Here is a 17,981-nt window from a genome sequence, read left to right on the forward strand (position 1 = left end):
ATGGAAGTAATAATCAAAGATATTCCAAGTATGAACCTTGAAAAAACTATTCTGAAATCAACATGGCAGACAAATATTGTGCCACAGACTTCTAGGCTGTATCTTCTGTGTAGACAGAAAGTGGGGTGAAGGGCCAGCGTGCCGAGGAGGGGCAGTGTGGTGTTGTTGCTTAGCTAGAGTGGTGGAAACACTGGCAACAGCTGTGGAGTGTCATCAATGTAATTAATGTCATGAGATTACATACTTAATTATAATTTAAATGTTCAGTATAATATTTTAGTGTGACATGCCCTGAGCCATTACTAATTGCGTGCAGGGTCAAACAGAGTCACATCTCAATCAGTTTAACACTTAAACAGATCCTGGCAAGTGTGAGTTTAAAACTTCTAAATTACTAACATCAGAACATCATCATCTCCCAGGTACTGAGCACTGTGCTACCGCATGCCTGTTTTTCTCCAAGGTTGCAAACTAGTTCCATACAGTGAAAGCATGTATTGCTTCCTCCCCTTGGGCAGTGTAGGTTTGTTCTATGCAAAGGAACACTGCTGTGGCCTAACTACCAATGGTGAGGACAGCAGACAACCTGAGAACTTTCAAATGAACCCTATTACAGATTTGGGCTCACACCTACATCTCGCACTGTTGGAAGCTGCAAGAAAGAGCTATGAAGCCCAGAGTCTTCTCATTTGTACAGTATTAACAAGGGTGCTTTGAGTCAGTAACTAAGGCTGTCACTGAACATGAAAAATGAAAATGTGTCATTGTTAAGATGTTATATACATGAAACAGTCCTTAGCAATGTACTGCCTTAACTGGCTGGGTCTACAGCAGCATAAAACACTTAAAATGAGACTAACACACTGGCAGGGATGTAAGAAGCCCGTCATTTTCTTATCTATTATTTTTATTCTGTTTGGGAAGGGAAAGACTCCAACTTTTTTTCTTGTGTTTAGTCTGCAGATTATCAGAAATAGATTTGGGTTCACTGAAGTGCACTCTCGGTGTGCTGTTTTAAGCATCTATTATGCTATTTGAACATATCACAGCAGGCCCAGAATTCCAAGTTGTCTAGGAACAGTTTTGCAGTTCAAATCTACGTGGAAATAGTAATTTCTCTTCATGAAGAGAAACAGAAACAGAAACAGACATTCATCTGATTACAACCTTGAAAGGAAGACATGTACATCTGAGAAACTGATATTACTCTAATAAGCTTATTATCAGGTTATCACTATAGTGTGCTGAAGAGCTTTCTCAGCACTACCTCATCTTCCAAGGTCTTTGGATCTCAAAAAATGACAACTTTGTTCTCCCAAGAACAACAAAACCATCACCTTTGTTAACTTAGCTGTGGCCATATCTCCTTTGGACATTATATGTCCATTGTAGAAAGTCAACAGTTAAAATCATCTTCAAAGTCCAAAAACACTTACAATAAGCTCCCTTTGGAAGGAAACCACTTGTAGTTTTAAGGGTTCAGGAAGATACTACACTGAAGTATTTACTATTTGCTCCTGGGTGAGTGAGAAAATAGAAGGAGCAAAGAGAAACTGCTCCAGCCTGGTCTACAGAGTGAGTTCCAGGACAGCCAGGACTACCCAGCTGGCCATAGGCTCGTCAGCTCTGGGAACGGCCAGAGACTGAGCATCTTAGGTTTTACACATCATTTAATGTCTGTCAATACCACTCACTTCTGATGTGGCAGCGACAACATAGGTCTAAGAAAAGGTGTGGCTGCAATGATTTCTTCAACAGCATTTCAACAACAAGAGGCACAGGGACGTAGAGAACATTCCTGTCACTAAGGATGGGGCTTCCCTCTCCACTCAGTCAAACACCTAACTAGGTCATCAGTCCCAGGCCTTTTGCTAGTGAGGTTCCCCTAAAGTAAATGCTGCCTGGATATTCAAAGTAGCACACTCACATCACAACTGTTTTCTATTACCCTATAGCAGATCTCATAGTTACGGCTTAAAGGGCCAGGAAAACCAAGTGACTCTAAATATTACTATAGGAAGAAAGGGCCTAAACCAGAATCTGACCCTCAGGATCGTGACGGTTTGAATGGGAACATCCTTCATAGGCTGAGATATTTCCACACTTGGTCCTCGGTTGGTGGTGCTATCTTGGGAAGTTTAAGAGGTGTGGCTTGCTGTGGAAATCAGACACCAGGAGTGGGCTTTGGACTTTATAGTCTTGCCCCACAGCTGGTTCTTTCTGCGTTTTAAAGATGATGCTTCGGTTTCCCCTCTCTGGCTGTCACACCTGAAGCTGGCTGCCATGCTTCCCTGTCACGATGGCCTCTTCCCTCCTTTGAAATTTTAAGTCCAAGTACATTCTACCTCCTCTAAATTTCTTAATCATGGTCAACAACAGAAAGCAATGAACTCATTACACCCACTTCATAGGTGAGCTCCTAGCCAGGGAGAGGCAGAGGCAGGTAACAAAACGAAAGGGAGGGAAACTGGAAATTACAACTCTGATAGGAAAACCTTCTCTGAGCTGGTTATTCTGAAACATCAGAGAAGTTGTTGCTTCCCCATAACTGGTTACATTAATGTTAATGTTAATGATGTAAAATGTCACTACAAGTCAGGGAACAGTAATTTCTACTTTAGCATACATGTCCTCATGGGCCCTGTGACTCCAGGCACTGCACTGTGCTGCCTCTAGGCCCAACAGGCACATGACCCCAGGAGCTACACTGTGTTGCCTACCTCCCCTCCCCACGCCAGGCTCATGGCTCTGGGGACTGTACCATGTCACCTGTCCTAGTGTGAACAGCTGTGAGGCTGGCTTGGGTGGTCACTTACCATCATATTCTGGGAAGTAGTCGACTAGGTGGGAGTACATGATTTTCTCCTCTAGAAGATCTTTCTTGTTTAGGAACAGAATCACAGAGGAGTTCTGGAACCAGGGGTAGGTGATAATTGTTCTAAAGAGTGCTTTGCTCTCCTCCATTCGGTTCTGGGGGAAAAAAATCAGAAATTTAGGAGTGAGTTACTGATGACATAGTTGGTGACCTGGCTGCTTTCTCGGTCCAATCCATCTTCCATGCACTTCTGAGTTGTCAGGGCTTATATGCAAATGATGCACAACACTCATCACCTATTTCCATTATGCCAACTCAGGTCGGCAAGCACAAGAGAACAGTGATGAGAATACCTGCTGAAATGACTTCTTAGGCTTGAGAAGAAAGTAATCAGGGCCTACATGATGAGGTTGTATCTGACATACAGTAATGCATTTCCACCAAAAATATTCATTCATAACCAAAAACTTAAGCTGTGAGTTAAGAACAAAGCCAGGCTTCACTTTGTATTTTCTTAACTATATCTATTTGGAGCTTCACTATGCCTTAAGCATTCAAATCAAAGCTACTTAATAGCTCCTAAGCATATCTAGGACCCGACGACGATGAGGACGCCGACGAGACGCTGACAACGGTCCCCATGCACACACACACATTCCTGGGCTCACCACTGTTCTTTGCTGCACCCCTTGTTTCACTGTGTGCACATCTGCACAACTATGGAAAAAACAAACTAACAAGCTGGGGATAAAAATCTAGCTTTTGTTTGTTTTAAAGACGTTGTCTCAATGGGTAGCCATGGCTAGCTGTGGAGTTACTAAGTAGACTCTATTGGCCTTGAACTCACAGACTCTACCTACTTCTGCTCCCTAGTGTTGGATTTAAAGGTGTGTATCACTCTGCCTGGCAAAAAATATAATGTTTCTTCCTCAGCACTTGTAAGTGTGCTTCCCTGGGGCAAGACTCTCAAGCTTAGTCTGGTTACAGAAGCCCCGGTAGTCTCTGGAGAGATACAGCTGGCATGTTTCCATACATGAAGATACTAACAGAGGGCATGTCTGAGCCAAGTCACTCCTCAGACTCATCAGCAAAAGGGCACAGAGCCTTGCAACTTCTTCCTCTGCCAGCCACTGCTTTTACAGCAGTGTGTGTGTGTGTGTGTGTGTGTGTGTGTGTGTGTGGTGTGGTATGTGTTGGCATGCTACGGCACAGTACATGTATACAGGTCAGGACAACCTTCTCTTTACACTGTGAAGTGGAAAGGCTTGGTGGATTGTTTATCTTCTGAGCCATCTTGCCAGTCCCCCAATAAGTAATCAAAATTAATTAATTAAGGATTTCCCCCTTTTTGTTTTGGAGAAAAGGGTCTCTCTATTATGTTGGCCTTGAAATATAAGTAGGTCAGGCTGGCCTTGAACTCTCAGAGATCTACCTGTCTCTACCTCCCTGTTGCTGGGATTAAAGGACTGCATACCATACCCAGCCAAATCTCACAATTTTAGATAAACTTAAGTAACAGTTTCAGCACATACATTTACTTATCTTGCACATAAACGACATGCATGCCCTTGAATGCATTTTATTGTCTACATGCCTTTTACAGATTAACACAGCCAGTGATAAATTCTACTTTGTTATTTTTTTGAGGGAGTATTGCTGCTGTGAAGTCCAGGTTGGCTTCAAACTCAGAAGCATCCTCCTCCAGCTTCCCGAGTGCTGGGATTATAAGCATGTGCCCCTCTGCCTCGCTTACATTTTAATACCTGCCGTTTATAGTCTCTGAGACACAGGACTTTACTGAAACTCAAGGTTTTATGGATTGAAAATTTCAAGACTAGGGATGACAGGAGACATCTAGGAGAGGCTAGAAAGTAGCAGGTGACCTTCCTGAGAGGGCTCCACATGGACTGTAAGCTACGATGAGGGAGCCCTTCCTGAGAGGGCTCCACATGGACTGTAAGCTACGATGAGGGAGCCCTTCCTGAGAGGGCTCCACATGGACTATAAGCTACGATGAGGGAGCCCTTCTAGGCAAGGCTGAGGGACTACATTTTAGGAAAGAGTCCTGCTATTTAGTATGCTTTCCCTGTTATTATTAAATATAAAACAATCACTAGGTATTAGCCCACCCTTTTGGGCAGATTTCTGCAGGTCCACGAAGATGTACTATTTTACTGTGATGATAGAGACAAATAGATGATGATCCTTTAAGAATTCCTAGAACTGTACTAGCAATTATTAAGCCCTTTACAACCAGACTGCTACTAGACTTCTCTGTGATAGGAAGGCTGCAGTGAGAACTGCCAGTCTCCACGTGTGGCGAGTTAACTGTTTCTGAGATAGCAAGCAGGCAGTCACAACTTAGAACACATTCCAAGAGGCTGTAAAACAATTAACCAAAGCTCATGAAGGGGACTAAGGATTTATTGTAGGTGCAAGCACAGAGATAAAATATTGACTGGATTTATCTACACAAAACTTCAATAATAACTTAGTCACAAAAATTATGACTTTTTAAAAATTCTCCATGAACCTATGAACCTTGTGACAGATAATGAATGTCTAGTCTTAATGGGAACAAATGTAAACATCTGTTATAAACTTCTCATTCAATTTATGATTTTATGTTTGAACTTTTAGTGAACTTTTGTTAAAAAAAAAAGAAAAAAAAAGATGCTTGGAAAAACCATCTTTTTATGTACCTAGAAAAGGTACAAAAACCTAGGGATGATTACACTGCATGGCATTACAGCATCAGAGCAGGAGGAGAGAGCAAGATGAGAAAAAGGGCACCATATTGTTGTTCCTCCTATAGGACTGCAAACCCCTTCAGCTCCCTGGGTCCTTTCTGTAGCTCCTTCATTGGGAACCCTGTTCTTCCTCCAATGGATGACTGTGAGCATCCACTTCTATATTTGTCAGGCATTGGCAGAGTCTCTCAGGAGACAGCTGTATCAGGCTCCTGTCAGCAAGCACTTGTTTGTGTCCGAAACAGTGTCTAGTTTTGGTGGTTGTTTATGGGATGGATCCCCAGGTGGGGCACTCTCTGGATGGTCGTCCTTCCTTGAGTCTCTGTAACTCCTCCCGTGGGTATTTTGTTCCCTGAACTAACCAGTACCCCTAGAGCTTCCTGGGACTAAACCACCAATCAAAGAAAACACATGGTGGGACTCATGGCTCTAGCTGCATATGTAGCAGAGAATGGCCTAGTCGGTAATCAATGGGAGGAGAGGCCCTTGGTCCTGTGAAGGTTCTATGCCTCAGTATAGGGGAATGCTAGGGCCAGGAAGTGGGAGTGAGTGGGCTGGGAAGCAGGGTGATGGGAGGAGGGAATAGGGGATTTTTGGAGGGGAAACTAGGAAAAGGGTTAACATTTGAAATGTAAATAGAGAAAATATATAATTAAAAAAAGAAAGAAATATACAGAGCATAGAGTCTGACAGATTTTCCTCCCTTTTATTTCCATTAGAAGTAAGGGGGACATTGGGACAGGAGCAGAAGAGCAATACACAGAATGCAGAGAGAAAGAGGGACAGAGAAGAAGCTGCAGAGATCAGAAAGAGCAGGCAGGCTTCTCTTTACCATGGAACTGAACCAGTCTTTTCTGAACAGCGAGGGAGGCTTAGTCTTACTGAAGAGGACAAAGCTTTTTTTCTTACAGATTTGGGTTTGATTCATTTAGCAATTAAAGGGCAGACGTTTTTCTTTCTCTATGCTTATTTTTATTCAGAATAACTGAGTGCTTTCTGCACTGGCGCCTGGGCTTTTGCTTCACATGCATATGTAAGTATGGATGTATGTGTGTAAGTATGTAAATTGATTAGATAGATTGTTGGGCCCAACAGATAAGTATGAATGTGTATATATGAATATATGTGAGTTTATTCATATTTGTTTGTATAAAGGATTTTCGTCCTGCAAGCCTGACTCTCTTCTGGTTCAATAAAAGTTTATTGCTCTAAACCTCCAGTCCTGCCTGACAAGTGAGAGGCAAGGCTTCTGGGCAAAAGAGGAAAAAGCCCTAGAGATTAACCCTTTACTTAACACCCTGCTATTAGGCTACAGGTGTAATCACCCAAGCCAGCAGTTTTTAACCTCAGAATAAGCAAGAAAGTTTTTAGGATTTTAAAGAAGCTATCAACAAGCATTCAGTATAGTCAGAGAGCTAGAAGGCCAGAGACCATCAGTCTTTAAAGCTACCTCTATATCCAATGCTGTGTCCAACTTCAAACCATTTCAGGCCAGGCGGGCTCCCATCATGGAGAAAAGTGGGCCCCAGCACTGAAAGGTCAAAGAGGGTGCAGTGGGGTGAGGAGGGAGCAGTGCCCCTAGGTGAGAGATTACCTTAGAAAAATTCTAAGAAGCTATACTGTGGCTTTTTTAAAGGAGCCCTGTCTAATGGGTGGATATTGCCCTTCGTGTGGGTTAAGCCCACTTGTTAGAAAGAGTCACTCTGTCCTTCCAGTTTTCCAGAATGGACTGCTAGGCTCCTAGGGACGAGCCTGAACTGCGTCTTTTCTGGTTTGCATCCCTTCAAGGCAAGCAGTTAGACCCTGGGCAGGGAGCACAAGGTGCCTCCGGCCTCTATGGTTAAATTCAAGTGTGAACTGAGCCCCAAGTCCCACACTAATCCTACAGGGGGTTGCTAGGGCAATCTCTTCAGCCTGGCACTGGGTCCCTGAAATGACCTGCTTAAAGGTGACGCTCTACTCAGGTCTACTGCTATTAGGCCGCTTTGATGGCAGAGCCTGCTCAAGAATCAGTCTTGCTGAAGCTCTATGGGGAGGGGTGCTGTTTGTGACTGATTAAGGTTTGAACAGTGGGGAGGGTGGCCCTTGGCAACAGTCAACAGAGGAAGGAGGGCTATCCCAGGTCACTTTACAAAACGAGCTGTAACATACCTCATATCCCAACAGTGCTAGCTCTACTCTTTCTCTTTTCCAAGAGGTAAAGGGTTTTATTCCTCAAGAAAAATTTCTACATACCTGATCCCCAGGAGAAAAGTATTCACAAAGCAATGTGCTCTGTACTGAAGCAGAGGTAAATCTGAAGTCCACTGCCTATGGTTTTCCCAAGCCTCACTCACAAGGCAGCACACGGCAAATAATCGACAGACTATGCTCAGAAGCCCAACCTTGGATGGGCCAGTGTGTCCGAGGAAGCACACAGCTCTTCCTTTCTGTAGTTTGCAAGGACAGGAAGGGGCAAGGAGAAATGAAGTGTGAACAATGAGGAAAGCACTGAGTGTCTGCTCACTCTTAAGACAAAGCAGGCTGGGCGGGGGTGGCACACACACTCTCACAGCCTCTTAGGTTTCTAATAGAAAATGCTCAAGAGGATCAAAGAGGACCCAGTACAGGCTTCACTGTGGAGGACAGTATTCTGCGCTAACTCGTTGCCATGGCCTCCACCTAGCCCCAAGGAGCCTTTCTACTGCTTTCCCTTCAGCTAGTACTTCTGAACTCAGCCGTGTAGCTTTGAATGCTGGAACGGGGCACAAGAGATAGAAGCCACCTGCTAGGGTGGGGGTGTGCCTGGTCTTTCTTCCTTTCGGGGTCACAGAGAAAGGCCATGTGCTTGGCCACAGGTGTCTAGACTCTATGAAGCCACCATGCAGACATGGAAAAAGGAAGTTCCCAGCCCACACTGTAGTACTCAGCCACAGCTGTCTACTTCTAGTCCTGGCCCTGCCTGTCTGTCATTGCAGCAAGAGTGTGTGGCCAGAAATCTCATTCCTTGGTTGAGCCCTGCTTAAGGCCACAAGGATAGTTCTTACCCCTCATCCTTGTAATGCTCTGTAACGCATTCTCCTAACACACAGCTGCTAGCCGCAGGCTAAATAAAGTACTAGTCCTAGCCTGACACTCACAGTTTGACACTGCCTGATTCACAGACCAACTCAATCTGAGCCTCTCCACAAATGTTCTCCTCCATATAGAGATCCCGTGTCACTGCCAGCTTACAGTGTGACTGCACTTTGTTGACCCACTGACCCATGGGGCTCCAACTTCGAATCCTTCAGGCCCAGGTTATGTGGCTTCCCCACACTTCTCTGCGTCTCTGGGTCTTCCACCTGCTTCTGGCTGGATCTACTGTGCTTGTAACAGCCCCTGCCTGGAACTGCAGGCAGCTATACCACTACAGGACTCACGGCTCACACGGGATGAAGGAAGGATGTGATGGGAGTCAGTCAGAGCAGGATCAAGGGCGACTTTGGGTTGAAGCTTGACAGAATGACAGGCTGTGAAGACTGAATGTGAAGCAGTGGGACCACAAGCTGCAGAATTGGAAGAGGCTTAGTGTTCTGAGTACACCATTCCCCAGGGCTTCTGACTCCAGGAACCCGTGCACTAAAGAAGAAAAGCCTCTGTTTGGGTTACAGGGGCCATTTTCTCCTTATCTGCAGTGTATACTGGGGACAAGCATGGTGCAAACATGGTAGGCTCTATGAAGAACACACACATCTGTATGGCTGGGGTTAGTCCTGTTGTAAGTAACCACTCAGGTGCAATATCCAGGAGCAGGCCAGGGCATGTTCACAGGGCCCTAGTCCCCTTGAAAGCTGGTTTTCCACAGGCTAGAGTCTGGTCCATGTCTGCATAAAAAGTTCCTGAAGGGCCTAACCCAATGGCATCTCCTGTCTGTCCACTGTAGCTCTGCTGCTCATGGGCAAAGACTGCATTTTCCGATTCCTCGTCAACACACTGGTGCTTCTCGCTGTCCAGGCAACGTAACTAAGCTTTGAACAAGGCTTTCAACAGCCTTTCCACCTCACTGCTCTGTCACCAATACACACACGCTCCTTCTCACAAACCAAACAACCAAACCAAAGACCAAGCTGACAACAGAATGCTTAACTCTTTCAGATGACACGATCTATAGGGAGGAAGCACAGTCCTGAGTGCATCCTTGTTGCCATGGCGTGGCCAGGTCACCCCATGACTCATGCCCATGTGGTGGCTGAGTCTTCCTCAGGTGAGGCTCAGAGGAATGACAGAGCCTTTCTTGTGTCTGAGGGAGAGTACAGACAGCAGGTGGAGAAACTCTCCACCGTAGCTTTCTCCTCCATGAGCGAGATTGCTCCTATGAAGATTAGCCTCCATGTTCAACTGCATGCAATAACCCCATCATCCTGTTCAGCTGTGTGTCATGAACAGAACTTCTGAGCACTGCAGCCTCTCCACCTGAGAGACCAGATGACCAGGTTCCGGGATCTTCGCTTTTCTGTGTCTCTCTGTGTTTGTCTTTCCTTCATGCCCTTGCTGCCTGAGTCAGGTCAAGGCTGGACAAGAATGTGGCATAAGTTACCTGACTGCCTCCTTGATATTTTGCCAATTTTAGTAGCATGATAAATCATATTGAATTGGAGTTCGTATAAATTCTTCTTCTTTTTTTCTTTTCTTTTCTTTTTTTTTTTTTTTTTTTTTTTTGGCTGTCCTGGAACTCACTCTGTAGACCAGGCTGGTGTTGAACTCAGAAATCCGCCTGCCTCTGCTTCCCAGGTGCTAGGATTAAAGGCGTGAGCGACCACTGCCAGGCACTCATATAAATTCTCAAGTAGTGCTTGTTCCTACAAGATGCTGAAGAAACAAACGTGTAGAAAATCAGATCCCCTCCTGCCCGAGGGCTACCGGTCATCTGTGAGTTGTTTACAGCTGGGGTCTACTGTCAGAAGCTAGAGAAACCGACAGGATGCTTCTAGGCTATAGTGAAGCCTCACACTATCTGGAAACCATGGAGGGTAAGTGGTCCACAGTGTCACCTCCTGATGCCGGAAACACATGGATGTGAGGTTTCTAGTCCTTTCCATTGGAACACTCTAAACGAGGTCAGACAGACAAGCAGATGCACAGACAGAATGCACACAGGAGGATGCTCATGAAGCAGATTGCTCAGCAAAAGGCTAAAATAGTTTACAACACTTTAAAGAACTCGTTAACCCTGACCTTCAGAGGTTAGGGCATTTGCCAGCCACACTCACACTCATTGTGTGCTTGGTCACAGGTGTCCTTCATGAACTGCCCATGATAGAAATACCACACAAGGTACCGTTTTTAATCTGTACCATTCTATTTAGGAAACTGGAAAACAAGGTCATCAAAATAAGAGGACTTTATGCTTTGGAAATCCAAGACAACATTAAGCATCAGCCTTAACTTCTAACTGCTACCACAGACTTCGTTATTTCTTTTCATTTTCATATTTCTTTTAAAATACTTATATTAATTCTTTGAGAATTTCATACAATGTATTTTGATTATATTCACTCTCTATTCCTTCTTTAATTCCTTCCACATTCACCTGCATTTCTCTACTTGACCCCCTACAACCCTGCAGCATTTGTTTTTAATAATCCAGAAGGTCCAGTTTGTGTTGCTCATGTGCTCATGGGAGTGGCCATCTCTTCCAGTAGCAGTGGACCTACTGGAACTAAAGTCTTCAGGAAAACCAATAAGGTTTACTATTTTAAAAGAGTAAAATCAAATTATTTACTTCACTGCTGTAAGTAAAAACTCATGATAGTGTAAAATCCGAAGCAAGATCATTATCATCTGCAGCACATCAAACAGTGAATCGTTTAAAAACTCAATTCTCCAACAAGGAGCCATGAGGCCATCCATCCCTTAGGTGTTAGTTTCACTTCAATCTACTGTCTACTAGATCAACTGAGGCAACAACTCCAAAGACAGTGTAAAGTCCCACCAATGCAGCACGCATGAGCAATCTTGCTGAGTATCTTTCCTCCTTTGAGTATTAAGGATAAAGCTTGGCTATGTTTGTTACTGCATCTCCCTCCGGCAGAGCTACACTGATGGGGGTGGGAAGATGTCCAGGAACTCCTAAAATCTGTGGTGTTGCTGTGGCCGTGCTGAAGGGCCAGGACTGGGAGCTGGGCACTTTGCTTTGAGAGTGACTCTGCTGTAAATACTCTGCATGACCTTGGGCAAGGGGTTGAGCCTCAGATTTCATGTCCTAGTTTGTGAATACAGAACAAACATAGTACCTACCTGTGATCCAGTCACACAGGCAGTCATAATACTGGGGTTAAAAACTATCACATGTCAACTCTTCGTGACACCATTTACTTACTTTGAATACCTGGCTCACAAGGAACCAGAGAACTCTTCTGAGACACACACTTATCTCCTCCCTCCCCATGACCTAAAATTTAGGCACACTTGGCTGCAAGGAGCTGGAAAGTTACTGAGACCTCTTACCCCTTTGCCCAGGCAGAGAAAGGATGCTTCTGAGATTCTCCACATGTTAAAGTGGTTATCTTCAAAATCTCAGAAAATACCCCACCCCAACTCAGACAAAACCAAGAAGTTGACAGGCATATGACATTAGTAAAGGAGCAAGGACAAGAAACAACTGCTTCCTTAGCCACCCCCTTCTGCTACCCAAATGAGAAAAGAGGGGTAGAGAAGACAGGAACACCACGTCCAGCTGGACACACATGGCTTCCTCAATGATTTTCCTAGTCTTTGCAAATCTCTGCAAGCAACTATTCGAGATCAAATGAGGTGTGCTCTTCAGGCCTGAAGACAGCTCCAGAAAGTTTTCATATGATAGCTCTGTACCCGGGTCAGTTTATTCTGCCACCCAGGATGTGTAGAGAGGCAAAGAAACAGAACACATTTGCCTAGTACCCCAAGGTAAGGTTTTAAGCAGAGATGAGGTCACAGACAGGACCTGTATAAAGAAGAAAATCAGGGGGAGGGGGGAGAGAGGAAGGGGCTGGGAGTGACAGAGATGTCAAGGAGAGACAGAGGGGAGCAGAAGGACACAACAGAAGAAACTGGGCAAACGTGTGACTTTCTCTGGTGCAGATGCACAGTACTGGAGCAGTCTAGTTCAGTCACATGACCAAACAACAGCCTCTTTTCAAAGTCTATCTTACAACACATTGGTCTTTCAATTTAACAGGCACATATCCAGCCTTTTAAGATGACATGTCAGTGAGCTACAGTTTATCTTTAATTTCGCCACGAAGCTTCTCTTTTCTGATAGCACTCTTTACTGGAGTGGAGTAGCGTCAGATCTTTAACATCCCGTGCACATATGCTATTGATTTTCAAGCAGCCAATCGTCCCTCCTATTCATCCTGTTTCCCATCCACACCTGTTATTCTGTTAAACTGGACCTTCTGGATTATTAAAAACAAATGCTGCAGGGTTGTAGGGGGTCAAGTAGAGAAATGCAGGTGAATGTGGAAGGAATTAAAGAAGGAATAGAGAGTGAATATAATCAAAATACATTGTATGAAATTCTCAAAGAATTAATATAAGTATTTTAAAAGAAATATGAAAATGAAAAGAAATAACGAAGTCTGTGGTAGCAGTTAGAAGTTAAGGCTGATGCTTAATGTTCCCCACCATCTGGGGAAGTTGTTGCCAATTCTAGAGAGACCACCACTTTCCCTCCAAAGTAATTGTGCTTCATAATCCAAACACCTGTCCCCCACTACCTTTAAAATATCCTTCTGTCATGCTTCAAAGTTAAATCCCCTTCCACTACATAGCAGGAGCCTTTAGTCCCCTGACCAGTATTATTGGGTGATTCTTTTATTCAATATTTAATGACGATCAAAGTGTTCTACTTTCAAGCCTTGGAGTTGACAGCTACAGTTTGCTTCCAGGAGCACTAGTGGGAAAAGTCATACGTTTCACACCATGACGATAGACCTCTAGAGCTTAGTCAGAACAAAATCTTATTCAGCATTCCAACCTATCTGAAATTCTTTGGGTCTCTATTCATATAAAAGATACTTCAACAAGTGTCTTCAGATGCTGCCCTGAGCCAGTCATTAAAGAACCACAGCTGTGGACCTATACAACACGGCCACCTGAAGGGGTGGATTCCAATCTTGAAGAGCAGTAGACTCATTAGTACTGACTGTGCCAAGAGACCAAAGGCTGATTTGGCTTCAAAGTATCTGCTGCCATTTTATCCTAGAGCAGTGGTTCTTAGTGTGTGAGTTGCAAGCCCTTTGGGTGTCAACCAACAGTGTTTGCATATCAGATATCCCGATTTATGATATGATTCATAACAGGAGAAAATGATAGCAACAAAAATAACCTTACAGTTGGGGGTTGACCCAACATGAGGAACTGCATTAAACAGGGTTGCAGCATTAGGAAGGTTGAGAACCACTGTCTTAGGTGATCTGCCTGAAAAATACTTCACTTGCTGAAGTCCACCTCTTTGATACACTTAGACAAAATCAAAATAGACAACAAGGAAGAAAATACAGGTTCCTGGAGAGCTCTGTGATTTTTCTTTCCCTTGAACATGTTTAAGACAAAATGAGTTCTCCATGCTGGCAACAGCCTCAGCAGTCAGTGACATACTCTGACGACAGCCGACCCCACTGGAATTGTGCTGAACAACAAGCAGGAAATGACAGAATGGTAAATTTAAATTGAAATCAATGGTTATCGAGCCACAGAGTGCAGCTCTCCAAGCTCTTAATGAGGACGACCCAGTGGCTTTCTGCAAGAGGTACGCCAGCTCCCACGCCCCAGGCATGTGCAGACGTGCTTAGCACACTGCTCCCCCAGAACTCCCATCCATCCTTCCAAATCCTCTTCCTCTGAAAGTACACCCGGTGTGCAATGCCAGAGCAGAGGACATGAGCGGTGAAAACGCAACAACACTGCACATTTTGCAATTTCTCTCAGCAACAGCAGGTTTATGGCTCTAACAGACTGGCTCACCCACAGTCCTCTCTTTTCGTGAACTATCTGCTGACTTCTGTGGGTTTTGCTCTTTTTGTATGGATCTATTTGCATTCCTAGTATGCGGGAGTCATCTTTTTCTTATTAGTTTGCCACTTTGCACATTACATATTAATTTACTTAGACAAGACTTAAAATAATACTGAAGCACCTCACCTCAGCACTGCTATGCGTCTCTAACTAGAAAGCAGCCCCATTTTATTGTAAAACTGTTTCCTAATGGGCCACTCTCGAAGTCAGCTCCGATGCCTCTCCTAGCTAGCTTGGGTATGTAGCCACCACAGGCTGTGACAGACTCCGCACAGGGTGATCCCTGCACAGGTGCTGCCAGCCAGGAGCACAGCAAGCCCAAGCACAGCTTCATTTCTTTGCCTGTCTTGCCGATTCTATGTGTGATGGACAGTAACGTGGCCAAACCGAGACTTGCATAAAGGGAGACAGAAACAGGCTTTGGGAATGTAGACAAAGGATTACAGAGAACAGGCTTCAGCCAGAAATTCTGGGTTCCTTGAAAAGGACATAGAAAACCTATTATATAAATATCAGAACTTCAGACTGAACCTGACAAATTTTTTACATTCCTGGCTTACTGGCATGGGGCAGTCTAAGTCAGATGAAATAGCTGGAAGTAATTTAGCACAATATGTTTTATTGTCTCAAAATGCTTTTATGGGTAGCTCATGATTCAGAAATGTGATGGCTGGTTCTTTGGCTAACTGGATGGGGTGATATCAGTGGGGTGAGAATTTGACATGCTGTGTGTCCAAACAGATAAACTTAAGAACTCATGGATGATATCTTCATGCGTATGCACATTTCTGTGTGTGGATGCAGGAGGACAATGCTGGGGGAGGCAGTCATTGCCTGGACAGTTCTCCTGTCCCTGCCTCCCATCTCCCTAAGTGCTGAGATTACAGATAGGAGTGCCACATGTGGCTTTATGTGGGTTCTGGTGTTTGAACTCTTCCACACGCTTGTGCCGCAAGTGCTTTATCTACTGAGTATTCTGAGGCCGTGAATAACAGTTTTGCACCCTGTTCACTGGGGGAACATTGACCATGTTCCTCCATCATCTTGAGGTTCTTTTTATTCACTCTGTGTCTCTTGCCCTTCCTTCTAGCCTCCACCGACTTCAGGCATATGATTGTAATTTCCACTAAACCAGACGGTAAGTAAAAAATGATAAATAAGGAAAGGAATGAGAGTAAGTTTGGCATTTGGTAAGATTCAAGGGTGCAGATGAACAGATCAAACAAGAACACCAGTAAGAAAGGAATGTGGTAATAACCTGTTGGCTTACAAGGGTTTTCAAAAGAACACATAATATGTGAGAAATATAAGCCCTTAAACGAGTCTGGCATGTTCTATTCCAGAGGTTATACTTCTGTATAATAATGACTTGATACAATAGGGTCTATACTGTTACAGGTGGGGCTGGATTTGTCCTGGGGGCCAATAAATCACTATCTCTTGTTTTATGCACAACAGCAGGGAATTTCCTTTTTAAAGATTTATTTTTCATTTTATATATATGGCTATTTTGCCTGAGTGGATTTCTGTGTACCATGTGCACACAGTGCCTGGGAGAGTCAGAAGAGGGGATTAGATGATGCTCTGGAACTGGGGTTATGGAGAGCAGTAAACTGGGAACTGAACCTGGGCCCTCCACTAGAGCAAGCAGTGTTGTGAACTGTGGAGTAATCTCTGTAGCCGGAACAGCAATGAATGCTCATACTAACTTTCCAAGGTGAAGAGACTGGTAAGAGAACAAGTTAAGAGCTGTAGCTCAGGCCAGAGAAATGGCTTAGTGGGCAATGAGTGTGCTGCTAAGCCTGACATGCTTAACTGGAAGGAGAAAAGGGACTCCTACAAGCTGTCCTCTGACTGCCACACACTTGCCATGATCCATACAAACATGATCAATAAACACATGTGAAGAGAGAAATACGTTTAGTAGGAAAGTATTTTCAATCACTGGTAACATTAATTTGGGACTGCTTACTAACAGTTCATACTTAGGAGACTTATAATGTAAGTGAAGCGCAGGCAGGTAGAAAAAACTTGTGTATAAATGTCACAAAATCTTTAAGCTTTAACTTTGCTGTCTTCTATTTTATAAGTCTTCCATAGAATTTTGGGTTTTTTCCTTTGAAGGAATATGGTACCTATTTTCTTAAGGATAAGATCTTTGAATCATTTGTTTAATCCTTAATCTCAGGGTATTGTATATATTCAGGTATTGTACACATGGGAAAAAAAGCCTTTCTAGTTGTTATAAGCCACACAGTTGGCATTAAAATCAATAAAATTACTGTGAACTAGTCCTTATATGAAGATGAAGACATACTTTTCATGCTACCTAAAGCTACTTTAAAAAAATGATCCAGGGACTGCAAAGATGATGGGGTGGGGAAAGTGCCCGCCATGTACACCTGAGTTCAAGTTCTCAGAAACCAGCATGGGTGTATTTGCAGCATCCTAGCATTCCTGAGCATGCATACCATGTATGACACATGTACACACATGAACACCAACTCTACAGCCTTCTTAGTTAGTGAGCAACTGACTACTAAGAGTCCATGTGTGGACTCACTGTCCCCATTCAACTTCTCTATGTTTCCATACCACCTGCCAACAGAATGAAGGGGCCAAGGGAAATAGCACTCAACTCAAGCCCTTAGCCTTGGAGCCACTCAACAGTGTGTTGATGGTGCTGGGGCAACTGTGACTGGAGTCTGACCTGCAGGTCCCAGTGATTTTCTCTGTCCTCCCCTCATAGCTGTTATTCTGACAGCACACAAAGTCCCCTCACCATTAGTCATTACACTTACTACTTGTTTAAAAAGTTTCTTTTAACTCCAGCATAATAGGTAATGTCCACATGACAGTGATTAATATGAAAGGTGGAAAATGTATCACAAACCTTATGAGAAACTACCCTTGGACCAAAAAATTATCAGGTATGCCCACAAATTATAAAGTGTTAATTTTAAAAATTCAAATATTTTCTCCAGAGTTGCTTTTATTATTGTGAGAAAATTTTACTCACGGATTTTTTAAAAAAGATTTTAAATAAAGTATTTTCTCTTCTAAAACATTTGCAAAGGGGCCTTATTATTAAATTGGGCAGTCAGATAAAACAAAACAACAACAAATCTAGAATAGTCATGTTCTACTTGGCATAAACACTTGTGCTCTAGATGATCAAAGGAGTGGAGACCTTTGTGAAGCTAAGAGATCTGAGATAGTGCAATGCAAATAAGCACCTGTCCACACCGCCAACAGAAGCAGCAAACAGCACAGAACAAGTTCCTCCAGTCCTGGAATGGAGGGTCAGGTATCATAAAGTAAGACTTGAAGGAAAACATCAGTATACAAGCAAACACCAGTGATTTACCTGGGAAATACTTGGGCAAAAGAACAAGGAG

The 17,981-nt window shown here is 43.7% G+C and overlaps 1 protein-coding gene across 1 annotated transcript in view; it reads right to left on the bottom strand.

Moving 5' to 3' along the window:
* The window catches only part of LOC110285306 (guanine nucleotide-binding protein G(q) subunit alpha), a 252,470-nt gene that overhangs the window by 5,901 nt on the left and 228,588 nt on the right, over nt 1-17,981 (bottom strand). Inside the window, exon 6 of the mRNA XM_021151368.3 lies at nt 2,817-2,970. Coding sequence (XP_021007027.2) covers nt 2,817-2,970 — 154 coding nt within the window. The remainder of the gene's footprint in view (nt 1-2,816; nt 2,971-17,981) is intronic.

The sequence above is a fragment of the Mus caroli genome, unplaced genomic scaffold, assembly GCF_978045245.1.
Source record: "Mus caroli unplaced genomic scaffold, Mus_caroli_1 scaffold_20, whole genome shotgun sequence".
Classification (NCBI taxonomy): domain Eukaryota; kingdom Metazoa; phylum Chordata; class Mammalia; order Rodentia; family Muridae; genus Mus; species Mus caroli.